The 23127-nt window shown below is 40.4% G+C and overlaps 1 protein-coding gene across 1 annotated transcript in view; it reads right to left on the bottom strand.

Annotated features, from left to right (window-relative positions):
• The window catches only part of LOC131983294 (RNA binding protein fox-1 homolog 3-like), a 258147-nt gene extending 235372 nt beyond the window's left edge, over positions 1-22775 (bottom strand). The window contains 2 exon segments of the mRNA XM_059348003.1: positions 22567-22602; positions 22605-22775. Of these exon segments, the coding sequence (XP_059203986.1) occupies positions 22567-22602; positions 22605-22775 (207 nt within the window).
• Positions 22776-23127: the final 352 nt, after the last annotated feature.

Here is a 23127-nt window from a genome sequence, read left to right as displayed (position 1 = left end):
AACATGATCATTCATATTAGTAGGTAATGTGACATTTTGTGTGAGTGTGAGCCAATAGCTGTTAATATTTAACATTATTATACAAAAAAAGTATGAAATTGTCGGACAATTCTATAAAAGATAAGTGAATAAATAAAGAATAAAATAAATAGCTAAATAAACCTTGTTACTGTTCAGTCAATTACTGACTTTAAAAAAATGAATGACAACATTTCTAAATCACTAGATAACTGTCTATCTGTGGTCTCTACATTTGTGTCTAAAGTCTTTTTTTGATATCTTAATAACTCTTTGCTAGTTTCAGTAGTAATTTACTAAACCCTCATTATATTATATCTTATAAATCCAACCTGTACATCCTGTCTGCATGTTTTCACGCTCTCCTCTTTAACATCTCTTGAAACTTGATAGTTTTGAAGACTGAGCCTGATTAACCTGACTGAGGTTGCACCGATTATTAACTGCCACCGAGGTTGTGGTTTGTTTGTTTTGCAGAATTAGAACAGAGAAACTAGTGGCTCACTGTTATTATGAAGCTTGGTTGGAGAGGAAGAACACATTAAATGTTGGACTGGATCCAGATACAACAATTCTTTTTTACTTTTATTAACATTTGGAGAAAGGGTGCGGCCTCGCCGGAGGTCTGAGCTCTCTGAGTTCACAAAAGCAACACTAAGTTTGTGTTTAAAGTATTTTCTGAGATATTAGTAGCTAGTTTACAATCAAAATTTAAGACTAAAATAATAGACAGTTGTTGCTGATAAAGACAGTAAACAATGTAAACAGGATGTAAGAGGAACATCTTGAGCTGATTCCTGTTTTCAAATAATTTTTATTTTTTATTTTTAATTTATGTATTGTTTTCTGGGTTGTTGTTTGTTTTCTTTTTGTCTTTTTTTTCTTATTTTATTTATATCATAACAGTATAATCCCTTGGTTTTTATTTTTGGAATAACTTATTATATTAAAATAAAATATAAAAATTACCTGCCAATTATCAAAAGTAAATAAATAAAGGAGCTGTGATGGTGACGATCATAACAGTCTAATGTTTTTTTGGAATAACTAATTGCATGTTTAAATAAATAAATAAATAAATACATAAATGAATGAATGAATGAATGAATGAATGAATGAATGAATGACCAAAGAATTAAAAATTAAGAACATGCAATATAAGATAAAATACCTGTCAATTATTCAAAAATAATAATAATTAAGAAGCTATGATGGCCTTGGTCATAATTTATAACATTTTTGGTGTGTGTTTACATGTTTTTATCTCCTTATTTTTTGCTTTGTTGCTCCATAATCATCCAGTTTCTGGGCTGATTATTATAAACACAAATAAACAAAGGGGTTTCAGAATCAATAGTATTCACACCAAGGGAAATATCTGAAAATGCAACCTCACTTACTCATCTAATTTGGTCATTTAAACTGAAATTATTGGCAGAATATTTTGTGAAATGAGGTGTACTTTGTTAAATATTTAAGTCAGATCTTGATGGTGTTATTTAAAGTTAGTGTTTAGAGTCTTTCCATCATAATTAAACAGCGTGTCAACGTAATTACAGAGCGGCTGACACACTGTATACAGGTGATACATCAGCAGCAGAGTATTGTTCAGTTTGCCACATTAAGGTTACACATAAATCTGCAGCAGTGACTAATCTTTGTTTAAATGCAGTAATGTGTAAATCTCCACCTTCAGCAGGAAATACTTAAGTTCTAATGAAGCTTAGTTTGAACTCGGTGCTGATGATAGGTGAACAATCATTTAGCGTGTTATTAATTGAAGCTGCCCCTGCAGGAAAGAGAGGAGAGAGCTTCTTTTTTTTTCTTTTTACTGAGCAGATTTTCCCCAAAAGCTTCAGTCTGTCTTTTTCTGCAGCTGATTAGAAGGTTTGGTACGCAGCCACGTCCTCTCCACACACTGTTTCATTTTCTTTTCCTGATTGGTTGCTGATTAGTTGGCTCTAATTGTTTTTTGGAGGGTTTTTTGTCGTTGTTCCTATCCGTCTTTTCCCTTTTTTCCCCGTCTGTCTCTTTAAAGTCCTTCGAGAGGTGCACGTGATAAAGGGGCTATGGAGATAAATGACCTTGAACTTTAACTTGAACTTTATCTGCCTCTCTGTCTCCTTTCTGTCTTCTTTTTCTCTCTGTCTCTCTCACTCCATCTTGCTCAGCCCTCATTTACATGGACCCGGGCTGCAGAGCTCTAACAATCCATTAGCTTGGCGAGGATGTTGAGGAGATCCATGCAAATAAGTGTGAAATCACACTGTAATCAGTCATGTAAATCGCACCGGTTCTCAATCTGGGCATCATCATATCTTTGTACTTGTTTAGAAAATGGTGTGCGGAGGCGATGGGTGAGGTTTATGGAGAGAGAGAGAGGGAGCACAAGGGAAAAAAAGACAATAAAAGAAGAGTTTGACAAGGAGGAGGATATGAAAAACACTCAAAAAAAGCTTTGATTCCTTATTCAGAGCTGAACTCAATTTTCCTGTTGGATTCAAATTTAAAAATTCATACCGTGATCAAAATTGTTCAGCAATGCGAGACTTCCAGCGCCAAGGCTTTCAGCCCCTTCTTTGATGATGAATAAGAAGAAGACGGAGAGAAGGAGTCTGATGAGACAGAGGGACGAACAAGTAGGTTCACACCAGCTTTGTTCACAACAGAGCAACGTGCCGGAGGGAGGCATTAAAGAAACAACTTTATGGACAGAATAAGATAATTATAATAATATTTTTTAGGAAATATATTCAATTAGGAAAGAAGAGATTATTTTTGTACACTGTACTCTTACTTTACTATTGTCTTAAAGAATACAAATGTAAGGATCTACTGTGTCAGTACTGAAAATACAAAAAAGGAAAACCAAATACTACAGCCATGGACAAAGTAATTAGACCACCCTTGTTTTCTTAAATTCCTTGTTCATTTTAGGTGATATCTAGCTATTTCCCATAGTTTTCTTGATAATGATTTTGGTTATTATCAATAAAACCATGGAAAATGCCTAGATATCAGCTCTTAAATTAAACTCTTATGAACTATTTTTGTTGTTATCGTTATATTTGTCCAAACAAATGTACCTTTAGTTGGACCAGGCATTAAAATGAACAAGAAACTGAAGAAAACAATGTCTAATATTTGTTTTCCATGACTTTTCATGAAGAATTATGTTTTAAAGACTGTACAACAAATGTGGAAGACTAGAAATGATGCATCTGAACTTTTTGGCAGAAAAGCAATGCAGCGTCATGCAGCAGTGCACTGCATCGGCCAATCAAATGGATGCAAACATGCAGCCTGAATGAGTGGAGGATAGATTGACTGTCACTGTGATATATATGTGTTCAGAGATGTGACACACTAGCTCACAGCTGTGCAGTGTTGTGACATCTGTTAATCCATTAAAGTAAAGTGTCATTTGACACATAACATACGAGAGACGGTGTAGGTGGAAGAGATAACGCTGAGGCCTCCCTGACGCATCAGACGGGGTCGGGAGGGTATGAGTTAAAAAATTACATTTCTGGAGAATCGACTGATGCAGTTTGGGTTAAATACAGGAATGCATTTATTTGTTTGGGTTTTTATTATGCAAATGAATGTGTTAAAATAAAAACTAGTAGCCTTTCAGCTCATGACAAGTCTGCACATCTAAACATAACTGATTACAACGAGGCTTCACTTCTACTCATTATTTTGAGTGCTGCCCTGATAATATAGAGTATATTATGATTGTGCAATGCCACATAGTCATAAACACAGCCTCTGATTGGCCGATAAGTCAGAACAAAGACTCTGATTGGTCAACAGGATCAACTAGCAGCCATCAAGTACAGCTAGTGCATCGCTAACAACAACAACGATGACTGTTTAACACGAAAAAATTGATAGAAGACATTATATTTGAGGTTTACCGTTATGAAGTCTCTAAAAAGACGCCACAGCTCAAATCTGAATTACAAATCTTCTGAGTGCACGGTTAGCATCTGAGCAAAAACAATATAATGTATACAGCAATCCATGGATATTTAGTATATTTATGTATGTAATATGTATACATATTTTATGTATGTATGACATATTTGGATGTCTTATACAATATTGTCGACAATAAAGTATTCTACGAGCTATATAATAGTTGTATTTTAGTATTATGAAGCAAATTTGTTTATTTGGACAGGAGATGTGCACATGCAACGGTTAATAACGTGCAATAATGTGCATAAAAATATAAATTTAGTTATTAAACATGGCGCATACACTAAAGGAAGCTGCTAAACATCATTGCAAGTAAGAAATCATTTATTATAGTGCTTGTAAACAAAGAAATGACATGATGGTCTGGTAGAATCATAGTATTAATCCAGTAAATATGAATAATATTCAGTACAGCCATAAACCAATGGAACTCACTGATTTGCAAAATAATAGAATAATATGAAGCAATATTCCAAAATGGTATGTCGGAATCTGCAATGGTATATCTTCATACCAGCTGACTCCAGCATGAGCTCAGAGAAATATATAACAGTTCATATCTTCATGCAGAAAAAGGAAACAAATCTCTTCAGAAGCATCAGGCCACTGAGCCACTTGAAGCAGGATTAAGAGGCCTGAACAGCAGTAAATAGGTTCTTGTGCAGAACAGAAGAGAGTGACAGGCAGCGGTTGAGCTGCACGTGGAGCTGGATCTGACCAGGATCACTGCTCACTTTCACATATTCGCCACAGTCTCATGTTGAATACCATAAGCTGCAGCACAACATAGAGTCCCCCGTGTGTGCGAGTGCGTGTGTGCTTGTATATACATGTTGCAGTGTGTCAGGATACAGTATGCATGTCGACAAGCCGGGGAGGAGGGAAGAGGGAGGAAGCAAAGCACGAGAGGAGCAGCGAGACGAGGGATCAGGATTTTGGCTCAAATACAATCTGTGGAGGAGTCACTCAATGAGCTGACAGCCGTCAGTGAATCCTGGTGGGGAGAGGGCTGAGCCACTGTGGTCAAACACACACACACACACACACACACACGCACACACACACACACACAAACACACACACCCAAACACAAACACAGAGAGACTCCATCAGCACCGGGAAGCTCAAACAGACAGATGGGCTAATTCGTGACTGACTGTGTGTTATGAAACATTATCTCTGTGTCAGTGAAATCAAAATAACATTTTGGGTGTAAACGCCGAGCGTGTAGCTGCCAACACAACACCACATGGCTGTGATGGATGCATATGGACCGTGATGCATGGCCTCGGAAAACTGTTTTGTTGCTAAACTGCTGCAAATGCTGTTTATTGAGTCATCTGGGGTGAGCTGCATGCGGCCGTATATGTTTGCCAATCGCATCCCCACCTGCCAGCGCCAAATTAAGCCATCGAATCAATTTCAAGAGTCTGGAGGAAAATGAAGGCCATTATAGGCATTGAATTTTATTTGCTCTCTATTCAAAATTAAAGGCTATTGACAGACGGCTTTGTTTTGTTCTCTTTCAACCACTCCATGGTTAGAGTGGGGATAGGTGGTTGCGGCAGCATTTTAATGGCCTGCCCCTTTAACGGCCGGCTACAGAGCTACTTTATAATCCCCCTCACTGGGTGTTTGTGTATGCGGGGAGTGTATTGTAGCTAACTGAACCTGGCTCACTGCTCTCCGCGGATGTTTTGTTGTCAAATAATGGGAGAGTGATGGGGTCCTACCCCGCTGCGAGCCACCGCAAAGATTAGACAGATCTTCACACTGGACGATTGGTGAAATTTATCACTGTCACTGGGTGCCAATCCAGCCTGTTTTTTTTTTTTCTTCCTCCCACCGCCCCCCACCTACACTGTTTGTGGTGGTTTCTCATTTGGAACCTGCAAACCAGTTGTCATGTGTACTTTCCACTCCGATAGTGATAGCTTTAAGCAGCGCCTCAAAAATCACCCTCTGCTTCATGGTCTCTGCACAAATGCTCATCGCGTTCTCTGTCTGGCGTGCATGGGAAATTTTAGGTGATTTGTGTCGGTGTGGCTGTGTGTGTGTGTGTGTGTGTGTGTGTGTGTGTGTGTCGTGACATCACTGAGCAAGTGATAAATCTGGGAGAGAGAAAAAAAATGTGGTGTGTGACAGGTAGGCATTTAGTACCCTTTTTTTCTCTCTCGTATCAAGTCATTTTATATCGGTGATCAAAAAACAAGCAGAATTTAACGACAAAATGCAGATTTATCTCACAAATCCATCAATTGACATTAATTCTGCACACATTTCATTATTTAAAAGACTTGTTTTGCCAACAGAAGAGTGCAACCATATGGATCAAGCATGCAAGAACACAAAAGAATCACTGAATCTCCAATTTCACCACTGAGGATCCTCTCAAACACTTAATTTAAACACTGTGTGCAGCTGTGTGTTCATATGCATATGTGTGCAGACTGGTTGCCGGCGAGGCATCAAGCAGGAAGGAGGATTTTTTCCTTCCTTTAGTGAGTTGAGAGGCCACGTTTCTCAGCCAGCAGATTTTGATCCCTTTCGAAGCGCTGGTGGAATTAGCATGCGGAGGAGAGCGCTGAAAGGTGCTCTGGCCCTTAACTCAATCTCTCCCTCTCTCCCTCTACCTCCCCTCTTCCTCAGGTAAAAGTAATGGATTGTAGCTGGCTCTGGCCTCCGTCCTGTCGCGTCACGCCTGCTAGCCAGCCAGCCAGCCGGCCAGGCGGGAGGGCAGAGCTGTAGGCTCTGTTATTTAGCGTCCATTCCTCCACAGTCACACTCGCTAACTCTGAGGCCAGCTGTCCAAGCACACCAGGCCTCGAGGATGGCAGCGCCGCCTTAACTGAGAGGTGACACCCCCCTCCACGTTCTTTAACAGATTGCCACCTCGGGCCAGCATATCTGAATACCAATGAATGAAAAAATCTCCTGACTGCAGCGACGGATGGACGGAGGTAAAATAAAAGAGACACACATTAGAACAAACAATGAACTAGTAAAACTTTCTTCTGGCACAAGGTTAACATACTTTCTCCGTGGAAGAATTATTTTCATTTCTGACCATGTGCGTGATATTTTTTTAGTAATTGTGGCTATAAAAGATTAAAAAACACAGTAAAAGTCCTTGTTTTGTCCAACCAACAATCTTAAACCAAGGATATTCAGATTAAAAGTGTATTTAACAAGGAAAAAGAAGCAGAACTTCACATTTGCACTCGCATCTAATGAATGCATCATGAAAGGAGAAGTTAATACACTTGATGAGTGTCTCAAATTGCACCCTTGTACTTGCACTTACAGACGCTATTTTGATTTTGTGTTCACACTGATAGCATGCAAAAATGTAATGCACCATCAGTAAAACAAGGTGTGCGACTCAGGACACTTTTCATCCCCAATGGTCGCCATCTTTGCTGCTTATCGGACCGTAAGGGCGAGGAAGCTGCAGTGGATGCAATTCAAAAGGTAAATGCATGTACTGTATTACCACTACAGAAGCTATTATTGGGTACATTTATGGAATCAGTGGCAAACTATCACTAACTAGCTTTGGTGCATCTATAAAGGTTGTGCACAACACACACTACTCAAAAAAGTACATAGTGTACACTGTGTACTACGTGGATGTGGTCTAATTCTTTAACAATTTAATTGTTTTACTGCACATTTCAGGGTTCAATCTCCGAGGCTCTAATCAACTGTGTTTCCAGCAGCAGCCAGCTGTTTTCTGCAAACGAGCTCTGATAAATTCAAAAGACAGACAGCAGACAGGAAGACAGACAAGCTGGGCTGCATTAGCTAGTGGAGAGAGTGAAACACTGAGCAGCTAAAGAGACAGAGATTTCTCTGAGGAGTTGGTGGAGTCCAAATCAGAGCTAAGGTGTGCTGTTTGTATACAGGTAACTGTTTGCAAATATGTCCAACATAACTAATATATGCTGTGATATATGTCAGCTTGTTGTGGATGCAAAAATATATAAATACAGCTTTAGATTCCACTGTTAGATGAACCTAAACATTGGTATATATATATATATGGAGGAAGTGAAGGTTTTAGCTGTGCAATGGGTGCTGACAGTCGGCCGGCTCACTCTGTGTTGATGGGTATGTAAATGTCGAAGTAAGTAGATGTGCAGTGGAATGTGCAAGTTGGAGCGAATGTTGACGTACAATCAGTGCAGGAGCCCCTCACTGAACTGACAGCTGTCTGTGAATCCTGCACCAGCCTGAGCCACTGCGCTTAATCAATGTGTGCTGCCATCAGCTCAGGATCTCAACCAAAACACACTCACACACACATTAGCATGAAGTATACTGCAGCATTAGTAGAAATCTAAAATAACACCTAACAGAAAGAGAGAGTTCTTTGGACCAAACTTACTCACAATTACAAACAGTGTGCGGTGAGTCACATCAGGGTGAATGCCAATGAGCAGCATTGTCAGCTATAAAAGACGTCTGGCAACCGCCACTTATGTGACTTTTCAAAGTAACAACAGTTCCAAAGAGGACAAATCATCTGTGCCCACATTACAAGGCATCAGTCACAAAAAAAAACAGCAAACGGATTTAATATGTCAAGGGGAACAAGTCTGGAAATGAGCACAACATCTGCCAAATACAGAGTGAGGTGACAGAATGCAGACAACAAACTTAGAGTAGATACTGTACACCAGCCCACCACTGCATCTCTATAGAAACACATGCATTATAAACATTATAAATAATGCCATACATCTGCTTATAGCACTGTCTAAATACAGTTATCAGCATTTATAGATGTTCATAACGTCATATAAACATATTTAAAGGGATTTTATAATGACTTTCTTAAGTGATTTGTAAAGATCAGAGTGTAATATAAGTGTCATAGTCTAAATGCATTATAATATTTTATTATAATACATTACAATCTGCTTATAGTACTGTATTAATATAGTTATGAACATTCATGCATATTCATAATACCATATTGCAATATGTATAGAGCATTTTGAAGCATTTTATAATTACTTTTTTGAGTCATAATGCCATTAAATCATATTGAGAGCACATTTGAAAGCATTTTATAATGACTTAGAATATATTTTTTGAAAAGATCAGAGTGTACTATGACTATCATAGTTGTAATGCATTATAATATATTATTATAATGCATTATAATGTGATTATAGGGTGAGAGGAAGGCTATTCATAAGCATGTGACTCATGTTTATAATGCATTACAGTCTGTCTATAGCACTGTATAGAGCATTTTATAATGACTAACATACTTTTTTTTGCAAAGATCAGGGTGCATTAAGTCTCACAGTTGCAATACATTATACTCTTTACTTTTACATTGTACATTATACTCTTTTTTTTTTATTATAGTGCATTAAACCTGTAACTCATTATTTTTATGATGCATTACAGACACGTGCTTGTAAAAACAATGTCACTGAGTGACCAGGATGATAAAATAATATGATTCCTGATCTTAAAAATTATAAAATGGTTCATAATGTCCTTATGGATACAATTATTCAGTGCTATAAACGTATTCTAACATACTATAAGTATGTTTATGAATACTAGTTCTTATAAGTTGTGTTCTATGTTTGTTGTTATAAGACATTATGACTATTTCGGAGTGCTCATAACAATAATGATGCAGTGATATAAGTATGTTTATGATGCATTAAATGCATGCAGTTCATAGAAAAGGTGTTCCTGACATGTTAGCAGTGGTCTGATATTTCTCTACATTATTCAGCTGCACAGCTCACACTTCGGAAAGCGAGGCATAGATTAAAGTAAGTCGAGCCGTGTGAATATGTGTGTCCCATAATATTTCCTTTAATGTCAGGAGAGGAGTGTCAGGGTGGATCTGTTGTGCCACGAGGCTTTGGTTTTCTGACATCCTCTGCATGAACATGATGACTGTCTTTAAACTCACATCAGGCTCTGTTTGCATCACTCATTAACTCAAACTGCTGGCTGCTGTTTATTCTGTGCGACTCATTTTCTGTTCACTAAGTCGCAACACTTTGTGGTTTCAATTTGGGGAAAAACAGGCCCAAAATTAGAGCTGGATCAGGGTTGATATACTGCAGCTGATACTGATGCAGCAAGTAAGAAAAAACAACCTGGATCCTGATCCTGCAGATCTACTCTGCACATATTCCTCTCTACTTTGTATGCATGGAATTGTTTCAGCTTGTGTTCCTGCAGCATCTCATCTCATCTCAGTTTTTCTTTGTATTAGAAACTCATGATAATTTGCCATTAACCCTCTGAACCACAACAAGTCAATTCAGGGCTCTTTTTGCTGTTTTTATATTTTACTCACTGTGGCCGTGTTCTTCACTGCAATATATAAAATATATATAAATAAGATCTGCAGCTCTATGGAATCAGCACAATTCTGTCTAAAAGTGGGAGCAACTCAAGAAAGGTCTTTTGTGCAGAATAATGCAGTTATAATAACAAAAATCATTTAAAAAAAAAACGCAAGTTGAATTTCTCTGATAATTTAGTATTTTTTTTAAATTGTAAAAAAAAAAAATTATATATATATATATATATATGCAACACTTTTCGAAGTGCCCACAAGTGTCATGAATGTAGGAAAAAAGTGTCTCATCATGCTATACATATTGAAGTATTGTCATGTTTCCAGCCTCTCCTGTCCCCTCCTCTCTGCTCTGTGTAAACAGCCTCTCCTGTCCCCTCCTCTCTGCTCTGTGTAAACAGATTTTTAGTGAATATTTGTCATGTGACCGTGTCTCATGTCTCAGCAGAATCATTCATGTCTTCACAGTTTCTCTGAGGAGCAGAATTTAATGTTGTTAACAGGATCTGGTTGGTACAAACACTTTATTTTAAATGACACATGTAGAATAAAGTGATTCTGACAGAAGTATCAACATTTAAGTTTCGTTTTGGTCCCTTTTTCTATCAAAAACTTTCATAACTAATGATCTTGTCAAGGACTGTCGGAAAGTTCAAATTCTGAGGATGCTGCCTGTTTTTACAGCTTCTTTCTATAATAAATCATATATTCTTGGTGATCTTCTAAAGAAAACATACGTTGGTGGGGTTCAGAGGGTTAATGATGTTTATGGTTAGTTTGACCATTCTAATGATTAGCTGAACATCAACTAGACATCCAGACTGGACACTGAAAACCAGGATAAATATGTGAGCTTGTAGGTACAACTGTATTACATATATATATATATATATATATATATATATATATATATCTGAAATCACAAACACAGGAAACATTCCTCCATGAATACAGCACCACACATTCATCCTGTTTTCCCCATTTCAGCTGGTGTAGCGAAGTGAAACCAGAAACGTCTCTGCTCACTTAAGGTGACAAACAAAAGCACAGTCCATTAGAAACAGCATGCAGAGACATACTGCTGCATTAACAAATGTAATCGTGTCGAGCGGCACATGTATTTTTCATTTCTCCTGCCGTCGCTTCGTAAGGCCGCAGTCACGCAGCTGCAATCATATCACAAGACAAAATGAATTTGAAGAGCTCGCTGTGTGTATCTGCCTTCCACGCCGCCTTAACTTCTGTTCTGCCTCCTCACTGCCAGGAGAATTAAACCACAGTGTGCAGTAATGGCAAAAGTGAAAACAGTCTCCATTAAATGTTATAATAAGCTGGGTGATAAAAAACCATGTTTGGAAAAAATTGCAATACATGTGTCGTTCAACAAGATGTATTAGTTCAGGTGGCAATTTGTCTCTGCAAGCTGTTTTTAATGGATTTTTGGGAGCCGAGGACTTCCGGAAAAGGAAGGCAAACATGCATTAGAACAGACAGGATGAGCTTTGAACTGGGACATTAGTGGGTTTAGATGTTTCCTGGGCAATAATGGCAAGAGAAAAACAAAATGCATCATCTCGTAAACAACAGGAAGTGAGTTCTGCGCCCACAAAAAAAAACTTTTCCCTCCCTCTCTCTCTGTGCAGTGTTTTTGCAGCCTCAGTGCTTGGCTGTAATATCTGCTTGTAAGCCTGTCAAAATAGTTCATAAAAACACAAAAATAGTCCTTGTTCATAGAGATGCAGAGGGCGTGTATGTTACTACTGGCAACTGCTGCAGACAAGAGGGGTTAAAAGGACAAGTCACGCCCTGAACCACTCCATCTGGAACCCAACGCTGCAGCTTAAACTTTTTCCCGTCGAACAAAATCTGTCACACAGCCATTTCGCTGTCATTTTTTTTTTCTCAAATTGTCCGATACGCAGGCAGCAATGACAGTCATCTCGGAATGTCATCTAAGCGAACAATTAACAGAGCAGCAAAAATGTGAGGTCAGATATAATTAACATATGTGCTGCTCAGCTATAATTGCTCAAGTCTAAAGCAAGTAATTAAATCATTCAAAGTGAGCCATGCAGACAATGACTGACTGAGTTTTTCACATCTGCAAAGAGGGGCGTTCGGAGGGTTCTGCTGGTACGCCTTGCTCCTCTCCGTCACACCACCCCTGGGACTACTAACCGCATACCCACTGTACATACATACACAAAACTAAGAAGCGATAGACGTGGTGCTTATAATCGTCTGACGGAAATAGAGAAAGCTGAAGGGATGCTACGTGCACTCGAAGGAGAAATGGCGCTCAATCCCATGAGCCAGGAGAGATCCTTCATCTCTTCCTTTATTCTCAGGTATCACACAAGTTCACTCACATGCTTTAAGGTGCTCCTAATTGACGGCATAGAGATCCGCTCATTATGATACATGCATCGGGCCGGCCTGTCAGACAGAAGGAGGTGGAAGGGAGCGGCAATAAGCGAGTGGCAGGAGCATTATCAGTCTATATTTCACAGGTGTCAGCAGGGACTTGTCCCCGTTTCGTCCTCTGGGTGTCATTTATTAAATGAAGGAATGAAAGGGATGTTTAAGGTAGGAACACAGGCCTGCTTGGACAAGGGATTATACATTGTTACAGGAAGAAAAATTGCATTTGAACCTTTGGATACAAAATCCAGTCTCCAGGGTGTTTCATTAATTTATTTTTCTAACAGCTATTCATGGTCACATGTATGCTGCATTAGGTGTAAGTTTCTGATTAAAGCTGAACAGGTTTCTGTGCAAATCACTGGGGAATTGTGCACAGCAGCATTTATAATGTTCGGAAGACGTTAAGTTATTCGTATGACTTGCTTTCACATATGTGAACATGACATGTGACATGAATAAGTGCAGCTGACCAATTCACACCATTTGACAGTTCTGACCTTTGTTTTGGTTATTTCCCTTCCCTCAGAGGAATTTAATTTTGCTCAGTTGTCCAAATTAAGTCAATTTAATTGAACAAACTGTTCTTTTTATAACTGTAACAAAAAAACAGATACAATATGTGTTTTCTGCTCTGACACCACCATCCATGGTTAATCTGATTAGTTTTATTCACAAAAAAACAGCTTACTAGGTTCAGGGAAAGATTAGGTATTTTAACCCGAACTCTACTCTTTAAAAGAAACCAGTGTTGACTGTTGGTGGGAAATGAGAAGCGAGGTCCAACATTATCTTCTCCCATCCAACCAGCCCAAGATCTGCTAACTTTGTGACTCCATAGCAATGCTGCTCTACTTCCATCTTCACTCCTGACTGACAAGAATCATTTTTCTTACAACCACTAGAGGACTCTGTCACTCGAATGTAAACATACTGTTGTTGGGCAACTGCTTAAACAACTAATCATCTTATCTGATTGACGAGAAACAACACCAATAAACTAAAGAGAGTATGCATCTTAAATTAAACAAAATACTTGTTTCTATGTACAGCAAATGAAGATAGTCAATGACAGCCACTACACAAGCTTACACCCCTACCTATTTGATGAGAACGCATGGTCCAAAAATGAGCAAAATCTACCAATTTCCCTCAATTTTGAACAACCTTTTTCAAATGAAATGACAAAAAAAGGTTTTCTGCACCTGGTTTTCACAGATGTGTTTTGGTTAAGATTTGGCTGATTTTATCCACAAAAACAAATTATTTGGTTCTGGTAAAAAAATATTACTTGCTTAAAATTGTCAAAAGTAACCAGTGTTGACTGTTGGTGGTAAATTAGAAGTAGCCAACAGCTGTCTCCTGTGTCCAGGTCCAACATTTCCTTCCAACTAATGAAACCAATTAAGCTGCTGTATAAAGCCATGCTCTGCCTAATGAGAAGCAACACCAATTCAGCAAAATTTGCACTTTTTGAATTATATTATTTATGTTCCGATGTCCAACACAGCCAAAGGACGAATAAAACCAGGAACAACCAATGATGCCCACAAGCTGTCAACAAGCTTCCACCGCTACATATCTAGTGAGGACACTTCATTTGAGGGAAGAACAGGATCTAAAAATAGAGAAATCTGCCATTTAATTAATTCCATAACAAGTTCTGCCAAATTAAATGACAAAAATACTAATACATATTCCCGTTTTCTGCTATGACACCATTATGGTTAAGATTTGGTTGGGTTTATATACAAAAATGACTAAATTGTAAATCACTTATTAGGGCGAGGGGGAGATTTTAGCTTGGAAAATTGTAACTATTTGGTTAAATGTGTGTTAATTGTAAAGAGAAACCAGTGTTAACTGTTGGTGGTAAATTGGTAGCCAACAGCTGTCTCCTGTGTCAATATCCAATATTTTCTTCCAACCAATAAAACCAATTAAGCTGCTGTATAAAACCATGTCTGCCAAATGAGAAGACATACTGAATTAATGAAAACACAATACCTATTTCACGAGGATGCCTCCTTAGAGGGATGAATAGGGTCCAAAAAAAGATAAATCTACCATTTAACAAATTTTATAAGAAGTTCTTCCAAACTAATAACAAAAATTTGACTGATTTATAACTGATTACACATTTGTGTTTTCTGCTCTGACATCATTATGGTTAAGGTCTGGTTGGTTTTGTGTACAGAAATGCCTAAAAAAATAATTTATTAGGGTCAGGGAAAGTTTGTAGTTTGGGTAAACATAACTATTTGGTTAAAGCTGTGTTTATTGTCAAAAGAAACCAGCGTTGACTGTGGTAAATTGCTAGCCACCAGCTGTCTCCTGTGTCCAGCTCCAATATTTTCATTCAACCAATGAAACCAATTAAGCTGCTGTATAAATCCATGTCTGCCAAATGAGAAGCAACACCAATACATAAAAAAAACTGTTTGCATACCAAATGAAAAAATCCAACACCTATTTCATGAGGACATTTCCTTTGAAGGAAGAACAGGGTCCAAAAATAGAGAAATATATCATTTAGCAAATTTTTTAGCATTTTTTTATTTCTGATCTGACACCACTATGGTTAAGATTTGGTTGGTTTTATCTACAAAAACAAATTATTAGGGTCAGGGAAAGGTTGGAGTTTATGTAAAAATAACTACTACTTTAAAGTCTTGTTTATTTTTAAGAGAAACCAGTGTTGACTGTTGGTGGTAAATTGGTAGCCAACAGCTGTCTCCTGTGTCAACGTGCAATATTTTTATCCAACCAATGAAACCAATTAAGCTTCTTCATAAATCCATGCACTGCCAAATGAGAAGCAACACCAAAAAAAAAGTTTGCATACAAACACAATATATATTTCATGAGGATGCTTCCTTTGAGGGAAGAACAGGGTCCAAAAAAGAGAAATCTACTATTTAGCTCATTTTATAACAAGTTTACAAATTAAATAGAAAAACTACAAAAATATACTCTATATAACTAATTTCACATTCCTGTTTTCTACTCTGACACCATTATAATTTAGCTTTGGTTGGTTTTCCGTACAAAAATAGCTTTCAAATCACATTTTATGGTCAGGGAATGATTGTAGTTTGGGTTAAAATAACTACTCTCTAAAAAAGGTAAATTGCTAAGAGAAACCAGTGACTGTTGGTTGTAAATTGGTAGCCAACTGCTGTCCTGTGTCCAGGTCCAACATTTTCATCCATCCAATCAAACCAATAAAGCTGCTGAATAAAATCATGTCTGCCAAATGAGACACAACACCAATACAGCAAGAGGAGTCAAATTAATCAGAACACTTTTTAAATGATATTATTTTTGTTTTTATGTACAGCACAGGTACAGTACACTAACTGTATAGTTTCTAAATCAACAAGCTTCTAAGCTTCCAACACATATTTGGTCGGTATTATGTACAATAACTTTAAATGAAATTACTATTTAGGGTCACGGAAGTATTTTAGTTTGGGTAGAAATAATTACATTTTCATCCAACCAGTTAAACAAATGAAACTTCTTTATAAAACCATGTCTGCAAATTAAGAAGCAACACCGATAGGAAAAAAGAAAGTTTTTAAACAAGTTTTAAATTCTAAGCTTTTAGTTTCCATGTCCAGCACAGGGGAAGGACAAAATAAAACCAGGACCACTACACCAGCTGTATGTCCTCTCTGAACTTCCACTGCATATTTTAGGAGGACGTCCAGATGAATTCTGCTGTGTCACTTTCTGGCGTGACTGAGCACTATAAAATACACATTTCCTATTCATACATTTTGAGTCTCCAGTCCACCTAACGTGTATATCTGTGGACCATGAGGGGAGACTGGAGCACCCAGGGGAAACCCACACAGGCATGAAGAGAGTGTGCAGCCTGCTCACAGGGAGGAGGGAGGGCCACTGAGTCCTTCCTGAGGATTTGTTTCTGTCAAATGAAGAAAGGCACTGGCAACTTTTGACATTATGTTCTCAGCGGACCACGGATGAGGTCAGAAGCAGTATATCATCTTTTTCCCCTTCTTTTTCAATGGTAAAACTGTGCTACAGAGTGCCTTGTTACAGTATGTCTTCTTTTCATAATAAACCAATATGCTTTCAACCTTTCTGACCCAGGGACTGAGGCCTTTCTCAAGCAAATTCAAAACACTTTGCGTGTGCTCTGTTCTTGACATTTAAAACCATATGAAAATGAAAATGGATCCCAATTAGAGCCGCAGAAAGCATAAGGCCCTCTTGGTTCTCTTAGTAACTAGCTGGTTTAAACATTTCCCCCCACGAAATGCCTTAAGAATTGACCTTCTCATTCGGCGAGCGGCGATAAAAGCAGCCTTGAGTGGCCTCAGATCAAGCTATTTTGATGGTCTGGTGTGTGAGGATGAAAATGTGAAAGTAAAAATAAGGCAAAGCAGAAGGGAACATAATCACATAGCGCATAACTGCAGACGTAGTGCCGTGCACTTAAATGTTCTACGTAGTCTCTCGGTAAAGAAACATGACATTAACCACTGGGTATTAATGTAAATCACAGGAGTGGAAGACGCTAATAGCCACGTTAGGACAGGTGATTATTATTGAGGCGATCGTCAGAGGATTGACATTGCGTGCTGAATAAAGTCTAAAAATATATGAAATAATGTGAGTACATCCTACAGAGCGCCTGACATAAACACACAGCAGCTGCAGCTAATGTGAAGGGAGGCTGGAACGGAGAGAGAAAAGAAAAGTATGCTATATTTAAACTTGAGGGTGCCGAGGCAGGGATGTCGGTCGGATCACCTGTTGAAGAGCATTCATTTCAACAGGGGAACAAAGGTCAGCATCCTTGCTGGAGCTTTGATTGGCAGGCGGGGGAGCTTGATGCCCAGAGCAGCGGCCCAGCGGAGCAGCCAACGGTGGCGTGTGGCTTGGCTGGGCCACATTTCTGACTCAATGCTGACTAACTGAGTGTGTCTGCTGACAGTGTGTCTGACTGATAGGATCACCCCAGGAGGCTCTTCCAGGGCCTTTACAAAGTGTCTCTGATAGGCCAGGCCCGTAGCACTGCCGCGAGGGCCCGCCGACAAATTAAATTTAAGCCCTGCTAATGCATAGCGTAATCATAGAGTGAGGTGGTGATAAATTTTTCAGCGGGGTTACCATGGGCGTAGCAGAGGAAGAGCTCGGTGTAGAATCTGAGATGGCAAAGAGAGAGGTGAAGCGGCGGCGGCAGCAGCGGCACGGAGGGAAAAATAGCAGAGTGTGACCTCAACTCCGTGCTGAAAAATCCTGCACTAAGTAGCCAAGGACTCGTATGAAAGAACAACAATAACACGCCATTATGAGATGAAACATTTTGCGACGACCTGCGTTTCCAGGGGGAAATTTGAAAGAAAAGCAATTTCACATTAAACTATCTGACACAATGCAGGTCTGTGGAGTAGAAGAGGGGGTGGGGGGAGGGGGTGGGCAGGCGGATAGATAGCGCGGGCTGTGTGTGTGCGTGTGAATGGTTGGAGGGGCGGCGGTGGCGGTGGGGGTGCTCAGGAGCTTCCTAACAGCCATTGGCCAACTGGAGTGAGACACACACATCCCCTCCGCAGAGTTAAAAGGGATGGAGTGGATGAAATTTCAAAGCCTCCCCTGCAGACACACACTGCTTTGCACACATCAGCACTGAGATGTTCAAATATTCGACTCCATCGTTCCAGCCCGGTTTCATCTCCTGTACGCCAGTATCAGACATGGTTCTGCTGTGATTAATGAGAAAGCCAAACCCAAAGAAAATGGCTCAACATGCACATATGTGTGTGCACAGTACCTCTCTCTCACGCACGTCAAAAAAAAAAAAAAAAGAAAATCCTCTTTCCCCCCCCGTCCATGATGCTAAAAACTGTCCTTAATTAAAAACGATGTCTCTGAGTCGTATATTTCCCATGATTACTTGCTGCAGGCGGTACAAGAAAGTGAAAGTCACTGTGAGATAAGAAGGGAAGTGGAAGACATTCACCTATTAAACTCCATTCACTTATTATGACCAACAATGCCGCTGTGATTAACTGGCACATTCACATCGTTATAAGACACATTCCAGAAGCGTAACACAAAGAGTAACTCTGCTGCCCTTGTGCAGACAATAAGAAGCCCTCAGAGCTGCAGCATGTTCGGCTCTCCCTCCTCCAGCTTTTATTTCCCTGACTTGACAGCCTTGATTTGACCACTCGCCTCCTTTTCTTCACGGGCACCTCTCACGCTGAACATCTGCAAGGCACGGCGAAGCAGTCCATGCAAATGCGGCAGAATTACTAAATCAAGTGAGATTCCTAAGATCTCCTTTTCTTTTTTTTTTAGTTGTTGTTATTTTTTTGTGTGTTTTCTTTGTTTTTATGTTGGCAACATCTTTGTTGCTAAGCAGTCGTTGCTGTGGTGATTTTGCACTGCACTTCCCAGAGATCACAAGTCAGTCAAAGAGTGTGGCCAGTGCTGTGACGTCTTTCTCTGTGAATCTGATGAAAGGCAACTTTGACTTCTCCTTTTTCTATGCAACTTGAGTCCTTCACACACGGGTATTCTTCAGTTTATTCACATGGACTGGAAGCATCAGTCAGAGGGCTGAGCTGCATCTGTTAAAGCTGTGCAGTTTTCATCTATATAAACAAAAAAAAAAATCCTGCAGATTATGGCTTTCATGCTACAACACACAATGTCACAGCTCATGAAATGGATATGAGGAAATTGCTTGACTTGCTGACACATCTTGAAGCATCCTTTCCATTTATTCCTCACCGGAGATCTCTAGCATTACAGGAAGTTAGGTCCACCTATCGACTGGTCTCCCACCGCCCGCCCCCAGTCCTTTACTGGTACATGTACTGAGACGCACCTCCAGAATCACTGTCACCCTCGCTGAGTAATTACAGCGATTAATGCATGGACGGCGCTCGCCTCTGGCTCTGGACACTCTATCAGGACGTGTGCGGTAATGGATGAAAGTACATTCTTAATAGAGAATCCATAGTGTCTAAACCTTAGGAGGCAAAAAAACAAACAAGACTGACTTTACCCACAATCCTCTGGGGCGAGATCATTTACCAGCCTCGAAACAAGAGAGAAAGCGGTCAAATGCTTTTGCCCTTGTCGTTGCGCTCGCGCTGACCTCTAAAAATGGACAACAAAGATCATATCACGACACCAATACTAGCGCCAACAGCCTTTGCACAAATTGATTTAGCCACCCAGAACTCACTCCCATCTCAATGAGGTGGCAGGATGCTCACAGCATATATCACTGTCACACAAGCACCCTCTAGTGAAATGTGATTTTTATCTTTATGAGCTTTTTCCCCCCTTTTCTGTACAGCGTGTAGCGGGTTGTGATAAGTGATGAGAAATAAAGGGTTGGCGCATTACGCTAATACAGGTGCTCTCGACACATATGGGTGCTATCACACAGGGAGAATGACATTGTTGTGGTCCTGTGCGTCTGAAAGCGGCTGGCGAGGCAGCAGGGGGCCCGTGCTATATGGCTCATAGATCACTAATGTGTGGGTGAGAGTTGTCACCAGCCAGCGCCTGGCTGCGAAGCACAACATAGTTTATGGCACACAACCACTAGACGTAAGCATGAATCGTGGCCCAGGCAACAATGAGGAAAAGCGCACTAAAAATAGATGATAAGCTTTTTTTTTTTCGCTCGCCCCAGAAACAATGGCTCCTTTTGATTTTTCATGTGTTCAAACTGTGGAAGGAAGCATAGAGGAAGCGGTATATAATGTCTGACTGGGCCTGTAGTAAAAAGATCGGGAAGAATACAGCTGAGAGGCCCACGCTAACCTGAAACGCACCCCTCTCGGAAGGCTGCAAAGACACGATAAATGTTGCACTTTTAAGTGTGTTAAATGCACTAAGATACTCTGGGCTTTCTCCCTTTCCAACTGACAACCTCTGTTACACAGTTAATTACAGCCAAGTGCAACACAGCGCTGTGTCAATTATCATGTGCTTTAGCTCTCTCCCAATGGATATTTTTACTGCCTGGGTTTCACTGCTAAAGTTTCTACCTTCTTTTATTGCTATTCTGCCCAGGTCTCGAGGCTGAATTACATTCGGCAGACAGAGCTGTAAAAACAGAAGGGATTTAAGGATTCAGATTGGTGGAGGGTAACCTAATCTTCCGTAATTGGGGGAATGGTTCTCATTTATATCAGCCTACTTTAGAAAGCAAGCTCATCGGCAGGCTGCTATCATCCCCGTCATTTTACTTCGACGATTCATTTTCATAAAGGCCGGGGAAAGGGAGGTTGGCCGCCACGGCTACGAACACACGTATTAAACCTAATCATCATTAATCAAAGCACCACTCTTTACTTTCGCAGGTCGTGGAAATCAACATACACAAAATAAACGCTGCACAAAGATCCCTCATGTGCCGGTTTTCTCCTGAGCCACCGTGCTGCTGCTGCTGGAGTGCTGTGAAATAACACATTCTGGGCTGCATCGTCTCAAAATGGAACTAAAATGGTAATCCTCTGCCAGGCGAAGCGTTCTCGCCTCGCCAGATGCTTAGTTCTGAAATTTGCCTAATTGCCACGCTCAGATCAATCCCTTTTACTCTGCCAAATGAATCTGCCAAAGTGTGTTGCGAGCGTTTTGTTGGCCCAATATGCTTTTTCTCTTACAAAGATTCATGTTTTCGTGACTCCCCGGTGAAGGCCTGAGAGAGGTTCTGGTCCCGGTGACATATCTGCACAGTCGGATGCGTGTCCATCCCCGCTGACCTGCATGCCCATTAGCCATGGCGTTGCAGCGAGGGCACAGGGGCCTATCCATCTCAACCCCCCCCCAAACACACACACACACACACACACACACACACACAGACACACACACACAGTGAGTACACCCACACTTTATATGCCTCAGACACATGCCGTGGGCGGACTAAATGTGGCCCTTTGATCAAAGGGCAGCGAGTGGGAATGGACACTGACTTCCTGACCTCCACACACACACACCCCACTATTTATACTCCATATATATATATATATATATATATATATATTCATACACTGTGCACTCATTACTGTGAATCCACAAAAAGTCGACACTGTTGCAAATCCACACAAACTTTCACAATTATTGACACACGTGCTGAGAATCTGTGTGCACGTTATCACACAGATGCTCAGTGCAGAATAAGAATCTGTGATGATCTTCCATCATCTTGAGAAATGAAACACAAGTCCAAGCTAATTTGAAAAAGAGCAATGTCAGGTAAAAGAGAGACATGTGAGAGGTGTCTGTGTGTGTGTAAATATAGAAAGTGAAGGATGAATCAGAAGTTTAGTCAACAGAGAAAACCTTGGTTCCAGCTGCCCGGCTGTCTGATGAGCCACTCTATGCTTGTCAACAACATCCCCTATCATTCTCACACAACTATCTACTCACAAAACCAAGACCCGCCCCCTTCATCCCTTCAGCAATTCCACCATCCTCCAAGAGGAACACCTCCGAAAGCAGAACGGGTAGCTTGCAGCGGCGGCGGCAGCATTAGAGGCAATCTCTCCCCCCCCTTGTCTCTTTCCCCTCCCCTGTTCCCTTTTCCTCTCCTCTCTCTATTTCTGTACATCCTCTCTCATTCCTTTTTGTCTCCACTTCTTCTTCTCCCTTCCCGCGCTGCCGCTGCATTTGGCGCGGCGGATGAAAACATAAAAGAGGCAAAGAATGAAAAAAAAAGAGAGAGAGAGACACAGAGAGACGGAGAGAGAGAGAAAGAGACGATGGGAAGGCTGGAGAAGCCAAATTAGCATGAGAATACTCACAGTGTTGTTGTTGAAGGAGCGCGGGGATGGGAGAGCGCGGCACCGGTCCCTCCGTCAGATACAACCTGCACACACAAGATTGAAGAGGGAAAAAAAAGAAAACTAGGCTGTGAGAGAGGCAAAGACGGGAGAGGAGGAGGAGGAGGAGGAGGAGAGAAGAGCAGGACAAGGAGGAGGAGGAGAAGAAGGAGGAGGAGGGAGCAGAGCATCCAATGCACGCACCAACAGGAGCCCAAATAAAGAAATAAAGGATTCCTCGAGGAATGTGTGTGTGTGTGTGTGTGTGTGTTTGGCCAGTGATGCTGTGTGTGTGTGTGTGTGTGTGTGTGTGTGCCCGTGTGTGTGTTGTTATGAGGGGAGGGGGCTGAGCAGGTAGGTTGTCTTTGGGAAATATAAAACACACACACACACACTCACATGCGGGGTTGCACTTGGGTGCGCAATCACATCTGACAGGTCTGATCTGCGGTCCACCTACCTCCTTATCGCTACCTCACTCTTCCACAGCTCTCTCTCGCTCTCTCTCTCTCACGCTATCTCTCACTCTCTCTCTCTCTCTCT

Source organism: Centropristis striata, chromosome 13, assembly GCF_030273125.1.
Source record: "Centropristis striata isolate RG_2023a ecotype Rhode Island chromosome 13, C.striata_1.0, whole genome shotgun sequence".
In the NCBI taxonomy this organism is placed as follows: domain Eukaryota; kingdom Metazoa; phylum Chordata; class Actinopteri; order Perciformes; family Serranidae; genus Centropristis; species Centropristis striata.
Note: the sequence above shows the minus strand (reverse complement) of the source record. Positions and strands in the feature narration are given on the sequence as shown.